This window comes from Saccostrea echinata, unplaced genomic scaffold (assembly GCF_033153115.1).
Source record: "Saccostrea echinata isolate AGI-Se365-2 ecotype Australia unplaced genomic scaffold, CSIRO_AGI_Sech_v1 ptg000016l, whole genome shotgun sequence".
In the NCBI taxonomy this organism is placed as follows: Eukaryota; Metazoa; Mollusca; class Bivalvia; order Ostreida; family Ostreidae; genus Saccostrea; species Saccostrea echinata.
Genome location: NW_026889765.1, coordinates 19,577,702 through 19,587,672, shown reverse-complemented (window position 1 = coordinate 19,587,672; position 9,971 = coordinate 19,577,702). Strand labels below are relative to the sequence as shown.

General features: G+C 33.0%; 1 protein-coding gene across 1 annotated transcript; it reads right to left on the bottom strand.

The window, feature by feature from the left end:
• Positions 1-637: 637 nt before the first annotated feature.
• On the bottom strand, positions 638-9,971 carry LOC133188693 (fucolectin-1-like). The gene is made up of 4 exons (XM_061324195.1): positions 9,926-9,971; positions 1,536-1,709; positions 1,121-1,348; positions 638-852 (listed from the first exon to the last, which is right to left on the bottom strand). Exons 1-4 carry the CDS (start codon positions 9,969-9,971, stop codon positions 638-640), a joined length of 663 nt encoding a protein of 220 aa, XP_061180179.1.

The window sequence follows — 9,971 nt, the reverse complement described above, 5'->3', positions numbered from 1 at the left end:
TCATGTGTGATTCATGATTTATTAAAGATAAAGGACAAGGTATACTGTTTTATCTTCATATTTTTGGTCTATAATGAAAAGGGGCAATGTTATGAAATCCCGATCAGCCTTTCATCTGTCAGTCGTAACGTAAAAGATGCAAAAGTTCAACACTAAGCCGCATTCTTTGAAACATAGTTTTTGTTTCTATCAAAAGCTTGTAGTCTACAGTACTTGGAAAATGCTGCTAGAATCGTGTGGTAAACATTAATTTATGAATATTTTTCGCTCTTATGTACACAATGTAAAAATATTGGTAAGGTTTCATGCGAAATGCATTGAAATGCATTACCATTACATTTAGCATTACCCCAAGCCTGCTGGCCACACAGAAATGAACATGTTTGCTTTCAATAGTTTCATCACTTACGAAAATTTGCAAATGTAAATACATGTATATGTATTGCAAATTGATAAATACAAAACATGAATGGTAATAGAAATATTTTCTCCTTTTCTTAGTCTATTACTGAAACAAAGATCAAATAGACAACATGATTTTATTGGTGAGACTACATATCTACTGACTTTTAGAATAAATCCAAGAAGATCTTTTTTTATTGTGTAATTCAAAGCATTCATCCAGCCAATCTTTTTTTTATACTGGAACAGCAAATACGTCAACTTCACAAAGAGTCAATGCAGCGGTGACCAAGGAGATTTTGACGTAGCGTCCAGTGGTAGAGGGCGGGCAGTCAATAGCGACCAGCTCACCAATGGACCCTGGACCATCATAGAGACCACACAGTGTTGAGATATTTGAAACGTTTTCACCGGTTGTTATGGTAACGTTACGAAGGCGATCAGACACATCTGCAGAAAAAGATTTGAAAACCTTGAAAATTCTAGCATTTGAATGTCTTAATAAGTACATAATTTAACAACGAAATAATACTAAATTAATGAGCAATTTTCAAAAGAAATACACAAGCAAATTCCAAGAATATATTGTGGATGCAGAAAATCAACACTTTTTATTCTATATTCTGAGAGTTGATCTGGTTCTTTGAATAGAAAGTTGTATAAATACATTGATAACTTTTGAGCATTATAAAATTAATTATAACAAACTAATGCGTACCATATCCGTACTGATCCATCCCGCGGTTGACCATCTTAACAGATATGATGTAATAAACCTTCAGAAGATCAACCCTCCACCACGGTTTGTTATCAGATAAATCTGTATGGCTACAGGAGTTATCGTTAATGTTCGAACTTCTATTTCCATCAACGGCTAAACCAGAATCATACCACAGATAGGTTGATGATTGTTCGGTCGGCTTGCCGACTGCGATAGCTTTTAGGACTAAATATATAGAAATAAAATAATTCAGGGTTTTTCATTTTTTACAATGTACCTCCAATGACAATAACTTAATACTTAAAAAGCAAGTGACAGTTCACAAAAGATAGATTCGAAAAAACAGTCAGGTACATGTTATATGTTAAATCATCTTTTCCATTGCAAATAAGTAACTTTAACGTTTAGTTACCTTTACGGCATGTATCGGATACCCTAGTTTGGTAAGCAGCGTTGCATGTTATGTTGAGTTGTCCAGATACTGCAATAAATCCCTCATTGCAACTTCCACTTAAGTATTCCCAAGGCGTGAACGCTTTATTTATATTCACATTGATCGTTCCATTTTCTAGTTCTTCAGAACATTCTGAAAAATGTCAATTCGATCGCTAATGATTTGCAAAAATGAGAGAAAATGAAAAAAAAAAAAAATACATAGAAGGATGTATGAGGATAATTTTCTACATACCTCTGACGTTATAATATTCCCACTCTTTGTTGTTTTGTGCATAAGTTGAGATGTTTTTCAATGTTCTGTTATATAACAAACATTGAAGCGTTTGCTTATTCCAAGCGAATGAAAGGCACTTTTTCCGCTTTTCTGAACATTTAGTTGCACATGATATTCTACCACTGGCATAGTCTTCCATGAAAGAAACCATTTTCAAAACTTTATACAAATTGGGCCATTTTATGAAATGTTCTTGAATAAGATTAGCATTACAATAGCCAATAACCACAGCAAAGACAAACAGATTTCTGTTTGTTATGTCTAGCATTTTCGAAAGGAAAAACACTTCTGTGATAGAATTTTTAAAGCCTTTCTTTTAAGTATTCACTGTTTTGAAATGAATTCCTCTTTCAAGACAAAGTAAGCCTGAAAATCCGGTCAATCACTGCAAATAAAGCTAGATAAATTATGTTACGGCTCTTAATAATTCAAGTCAATGAGAAAAATATTACGCTTCTGTTCTGGTGTTATCAAATGCCTTTATGTTTCGACTAATTATGAATACCTTTCTGCTTATAACAATCAATTTAAGACATGCTCACAAATCACATCTTCAGAGAGTTCAGTTAAAGGAAATTGACAATTTTTACCACTAAATAATTTCCAGAAGAAGCTTTATCTCATTCTCAATGTTTCTAATACATACAATTTTAATAGGCACTAACTCTTCTAAATCGACATTTGTTGTAGTCTTTTAATGGAAATTGATTGTCGCGACTAAGGAAACTTTTCATGAATACAAAATAGATAAAGGTTAGCGACAGAAGGTTAAAAAAGTTGAAACACTTTTCCCGCATGCGAATAGAAAGTTGGTTTTAAATGTACTTGTACATTTTTTCCTTTTATTTTTAAATTTTTTTAAGTTATGGGTTACGAATCACATTTAATAACGAGCCTCCAATAGCACTGAAACTGAACATTTAAAATCACAAAATTTTACCAAAATCAATAGCATCAAAACGTACGACTTTTTAACACTATACAACCATTCCCAACAATAAATGAAAATCAAGGCTTTTTAAAATCTAGACAACTGCTTTTTCAAAAAGTTGGTAAAATAAGAATTTCAACAGTCTCATTTAAAGTCAACATTTGCAGTTTCTATGATAGATACAATGACCTTGTCAGCAAATACAATGTACCTCAAGGCTAATGTTGACTAAAGTTTTTCATACAAATTGTTCGGCCATTATTTTTACTGAATTGTCTACGGATTATTCTGTTTTCCCGATCATGACACGGAGCAAACGGCTGGTGCGACCGGTCAACATGCTTACTCCATGGCACCTGATCCCACCTCTGATGTTTTAGAGGTCTATGTTTGCTCTGCTCCAAATTTATATGGTTTCAATGAAATTTGGATTACTGTTCGTTATCTTCATATTTCATTTTAAACGAACATGTATCAAGTACAAAGTATAACGAAAATGATACTGGCAAACACGTCACCCAGTATAAAATGGCATTATTCCTTTGAGACTATAAAGGAAACAGACTCAAAGGAGTTTAATTTGAGTCAGTCGGATAGTCCACCGGGATATCAAAAATATGTCATATATGCAGTCTTCAGATTCCCAATTTTGACATAAGATCAACAGCCTCTACAAAAATGTGAAGGAATATAAAATTTCTATTAGAGATGTATTTGAAGAATCATTTTCCGATGCCATGTCATCTACTTTCCCATGTTCTGCCAAAACTATAAAACCTGTGATGTTTTGATTACAAGCTGTTCCTTTTTTTAGTAATCTTGATGGACAAAGCTTCTATATCAAGACTTGGGAAAATCTGAAAATCTTCTATGCTTTTCTATGGGGAAAAGAATTTTTAATTTGTTGGCTTATTTATGTTGGAGATACGAAGGGTTCACTTAATAAAAAAAATATCGGTGCATGAATTTCAAATTAACAACAAGGACCAACAGCTTCTCTACAAGCACTTTAATTTACCTGATCATTCTATTTTGTCAATGAAAGTTACATGTAGAATTCTAGAAAATATATACATCATACAAATAGTCCATCATCGAGAACACCGTTCCGTAGAAAATGAGAAGAATCCTGGATTAGGGAGCTATAGGCACTTTCCATATGGTAGGAATGACAATATCGATAGTGTTGGGAATCATTCAAGTCCACAGTGTAGCAATGTGAATGTGATCAGGCTTTTTAACAATACACAGAGATGGAAGCGTAGTCATCTCTTTTGATTCACTACTGCCTTATGTAAATAAACAGTTAGGTCTTTATCTAATTCGTATCAAACTTTACTCTGTCCCCTTTGAAAGTTTTGAATAGTCTATTTGAAAAGGTCAAGGAAAGTCTATATTTGGATTCTTCAACACCAGAATACAGGCTTGGATCTGTGATTATGGATATTGCAAATCGTAGTTTTTCTAAGCTGCCACGTTTTACGGAAGCGAATACTGCTCAAACACTCCGTTTGTTCCTTGAACTTCAATTTGCCAACAAAAGTGACACAGAAAATATCAGTAATATTCTTAATTGCAAAAGGGTCCAATCTTGTGTTCCACCATCTTTCAAGCTGAAATCCACACCTTGTATTTCTTTCAGATGTATATCCACTATTGCTTCCAAACCTTTTAATTACAAAAAATGATGGGCGAAATATAAAAGAGACAGTGAAACTTTATCAGAATACCGTAGATTAAAAATATCAGTTGGACTTTGAAATCCTACATTAAGCAATCAAGGGGAAATATGAAAACCGTCTATGCTTCTGTCTTTAATAATTCTGAAGCGAAACAGGAATAAGATAGATTACACGATTAATAATATACTGGTCCAAGCTGAATAAGAAGGTAACAACCATTTTTTTCTTTAATACTATTTAAATCAAGTTTTGATTGAATAATTCAGTGATGACGTTTTATAAAATAGATAAACGATTGCTTGTTGTCAGTTTCATTACAAATTGTCAGTAACTTAGATCTGCCAACCTGAAACGCCACCGTACTCAGTTTTTGCGATTTCATGGCTGTTTATAGCAAATGAAAGTAGACTTTTAATTTAACGTACGATACTTACTATGCGAGTGAAATCTAAATATAGTTTACGGACATCATCTTGTATCTAGTGTATTCTTAGAGGAGTAAGTAAGAACTCTGTTGCACCCGTCTCGAAGTTTATTTGCAAAATTTACTAATTTATATGTATTGATTTAAAAATAAATTAGCCAAAGTTCACGTTCAATGGTTTCAAAGTCCGTAGCCATTTTTTATTTTCAAAATTCATAATGCCCTGTATATATGTGTAATATATCAAATCCAAGGTGTGACAGACAGGCGCCGGGTAAAGTGATTCCTAAGTGTCGCTCTGCTTTGCAGACGTGAGAAAATCAGCAAGGATAATGTGTGGGTTTGTTGACGACTGATTGAAAATAGAAAGTTTTGTTCATAAATCTACAATTTTACTCATGCATCCACGGATTTGTGTTCGTTTTTTATTGCTGTCTTCATATTTTTAAGTCACCCACACTTTTCATCTGTTTTAAAAACGCAGCATGCATATTTATCTGAAAATGAAAATAAAAACCGATTTGATTTAATGAAAACAAATTAGTAAAGAATATGCAAGGACAAACTGATACTGTTATTGTATACATTTCTCTATTCTAATCTCTAAACTGAGAGAAAAAAGTTTTCAAATTAATGTCACTTTACAATAGAAGTGGATGTTTATTTAAATTATTAGTACTGTGCATGTAAATCTTCATGCATTTATAATTACCCATACAACAGAGGCACAGTAAAATGCTGTAATATGAAGTTACCCGATGGGCAGTCACACTGCATAACAATTTTCTAGAGTTGTCTGAGATAAGAAGTATACACTCTAAATCATAGTTAAAATTTGAACGTAATATCTGCTTGAACCCTACCCGGTCAAATGAAGGTAAAGAAGAAACAAAGTCATGGAAAAGTCAATTTGCAATTGAAAAGGAAAAATCTATAATGCGATAATATGTACGTTTACATATCATTTTCTCATAAAAAAAATGTTTATCAACATGATGATTCCTTGTTGAAGTGCACTGATCATGAATCACACCTACCTACCTACCGCGACTCTGTATGACTTACTTCTCATCGACGCGTGGACGACGATATGCAGGGTATTTGTTTCCTGTAAAAAAAAACTTAGGACGTTAACTGGTAACAGGATTCTAAGATTTGCGCAAAATATTCTGATATCGGCTATATTAGTGTAAAAAAAAAAAACAACAGTTCCTCGAATCTCCTTTATCCTGACTCAACGTTCAAAGCGGTTGTTGACAATAGGTACCAACTTTCACTTTGGAGACCAATGAAAAAAAGCTCTTAAAAGCCTATCGAAATTGTGTCGAATATTACCCACAATGCAATTTTAGCATCACAAGATTATAGAGTATGCATCACAAGATTATTTGATATTACATCACAAGATATTGAATATACATCACAAGATATTGAATATACATCACAAGATTATTTAATATATATCACAAGATAACAGAATATACATCTGAAGATTTTGAACATATATCACAATATATTGAACATACATCACAAGGTTATTGAATATACATTACAAGATTATAGAATATCCATCACAAGATTTTAAATATATACATCACAAGATTTTGAACATACATCACAAGATTTTGAATATACATCAGAGGATTTTGAATATACATCAGAGGATTTTGAATATACATCAAAAGATTCTGAATATACATTATTATCGAATAAAGCAACGCTATTTCTATGGGCAGACAACACTAAAGCAATAGATTTGCTAACTATTCTTACTATTTTGTTTCCCAGTTACCCCATAAGTGGACGAGTCCAATAAAAAACCAGAAGTCTTAGACGAGACTGTAGCTCTGTTGGTTTGTACTTATAACTAAGGAAGATAAAAGTAGCACTTGAACTTGAAACATTGCAACAGCAATAAATAAAATAAAAATCCTTCGTTTAGTCTCTTTTTGTTGAAAGATTTTTTGCAATCAGACTAAAACTGTAGAAGGAGTAGCCTTCAATAAGAATTCTACAGAAATTTTGATTTTAGTAACCATAAAAACATCATTCAACAAAAAATAATAATAATAATAATAATAAAGATAACTAGATACTTGTTGCGAGCAACGAGAGGTCTTCCGTCCGAATAATCATCCTTACATGTGATATTCTTTGCATGTTAAATTACATAATTTTATACATGCTCGTAGTAAAGACGCCTAAAATATAAAATGGGTCTTTCAAAAATGCAAGGATTTTAAAGATTTGTATAAAAAATGAAAATAGCGCAGAATTCACAAGGGAAAAAAAATCGTTAAATATCGTTTATAAAGATGAAAACGTAAATTTAAGCTAGAAAATGAGAAAGAAAATTCAGACATAAATGGGATTAAACCCAGGCTTCAGGATCATGTAAAGCAATATTAAAAATATTTCAGTTTTGGTCTACTTTAATACTACAATATTTTAGTACAACATAAAGATTTCACCTTAAGCTTAAGATGTTTCATGAACTCGGGGCCAGATCGCCTGCGTGAAAATTCATTATGGAAACCACTACATCATCGCAATTTTACCATCCATCATCGATTTTTACTTTGTATCATTGACTGAAGTAACAAGCGTCAGGGAGGTTATAAGTTTCCTTATATAGTGCGGAATTATAGAATGAGAGCTAGCTAGCCAAATTTTGTGCAAGCAGATTCACATTGGAATTCGTTATTAAGTTTAAACAATAACTGTTAGCAGAATAATCTATTACTGATGAACTGATGATACTGTTGACTTCCTTTATTCTTTATGTATTCAACTTTTTATTCCATGCAATTCCATATACATGTATTTCATACGGACGGTCCATGTAATCCTTTTCTGCACTTCTGTATTAGACCATTTGTCTACTATGAAAAGGGGATCACGATACATTATTTCGCGCCAAACATCACGAGTACATGTAAATCTTCGCGCCTTTTCTATGAAATGTATGTTCTATTGAATGGTTTTCATCATCATATATATAATTGTATGTACAGTACAAATTACTAATTTTATTGCATTTGGAGGTAGAGTATTTATGTTTTCAAAGATAGATCATCTATTTCCAAAATCTGCCAGATCCATCAATTCCTCTAAATTTCATTGATCCTTACAGTGGCTTCGTTCAACAAGACGCTCGGCTGTCTCCGTAAACTCTGACCAGTTCGTCGGTGTTTACGGAGACAGACGCCATTTTGAACCCCGCTTCAAATTTTAAAATGCGAATATCTAGAGTTTTTATATATCAATTTCGAAACAAATTATATATTAAGCATTTTCAGAAGTTTCTCTATTAACCCTACTGATATCAAAGAAAAAATAGAAAAACAAAAAAGTTGAAAAAATTGATTTTTGAAATTCGCTTCCGTTGGTGACCGAAAGCATTGACGACGCACGAAAAATTGGCCAGAACAACTATAAGTCATGCTCTATCATCTTTGACATGTCTCCAGTTTATATCCTTAGTCGTTCTAGAGGAGATGCGAAGACAAAAATCCAATTCAAAATCAGAAAATTGGCCATTACATGGAACCAAAAGGTAATTTTTAAATTTTCACCTCTGATGCACAAAGTTCATATAATTTTCCATTATCCCTAAAAACTTCACTGAAAACCACTGAATAATTTTTGAGAAAACGCCAGCACAAAATACGGGAGGAAAAATAAGAATAATAACTAGATACTCGTTGCGAGCAACAAGAGGTCTTCCGTCCGAATAACCATCCTTATATGTGATGTTCTTTGCAGGTAAAATTACATTATATATGCTCGTAGTAAAGACGCCTAAAAATATATCGTGGGTCTTTCAAAAATGAAAGGATTTTAAAGATTTATTTAAAAACATGAAAATAGCACAGAATTCACACAGAAAAAAAAAAAAACGCCAAACATCATTTATAAAGATGAAAACGTAAATTTAAGCTAAAAAATGAGAAAGGAAATTCACATAATCGGGATTGAACCCAGATCGCCTGCGTGAAAATTCAATAAGGAAACCTTCACCAAATCAATTTTACCAGCCATCATCGATGTTTACTTTGTATCATTGCATAAAGTAACGAGCGTCAGGGAGGTTAAAGTTTTTTTTATATATATAGTGTGGAATCATAGAATGAGACCTAGCTAGCCAAATTTTGTGCAAGCAGATTCACACCGGAATTCGTTACTTGAGTTTAAACAATAACTGTTAGCAGAAGAAATAATCTATTACTGATGAACTGATGATACTGTTGACTTCCTTTATTCTTTATGTATTCAACTTTTTATTCCATGCAATTCCATATACATGTATTTCATACAGACGTGTCCACGTAATCCTTTTCTGCACTTCTGCATCAGACCATTTTTCTACTTTGAAAGGGGATTCACGATACATTATTTCGCATCAAACGTCACGAGTAAATATTTAGGCCTTTTCTTTGAAATGTATGTTCTATTGAATGGGTTCAATTCTCATATATATCATTGTATGTACCGTACAAATTACTTATTTAATTGTACTTGGAAGTCAGAGTATTTATGTTTTCAAAGACAGATTATCCATTTCCAAAATCTGCAAGACAACAATTCCTTCACATTTCTTTGATCCTTATGATAGTTTCCTTCAATAAGACGCTCGACTGTCTCCGTAAACTCCGACCTGCTAGTCGGCAATCTTCGGCTGACTCCGCTACCTCCATTACAAACCTCGGATGTGTTTGGTGGAGGAATATGCATCAAATCGATTACATTTCTCCGCTGAAAAACTGCCTTATAACTCATTTCATATTTCGTTCTGCATAAAGTTCTTCAAAAAGTTTTTTTCTCTTGTCTAATTCTTCCTTTTATATTTGTTTTGATTACAACATCATGTAAGTAGTCTTTGAAAGCAAAAACATAGTGTTGGGCGTACCACAAAGTAACTCAGATTTCAAAGGTATAACATTTGGAGGAATTTCAAATAAGATCACATGTTTGTATCATCAACATGGCAGAACACCGTTGACGTCCGAGGTTAGTGTGCAAGGTGTAAGCCTACCGAGGAGCTCCAGCTGCTCGTCGGAGTGTACGGAGACAGCTGCCAT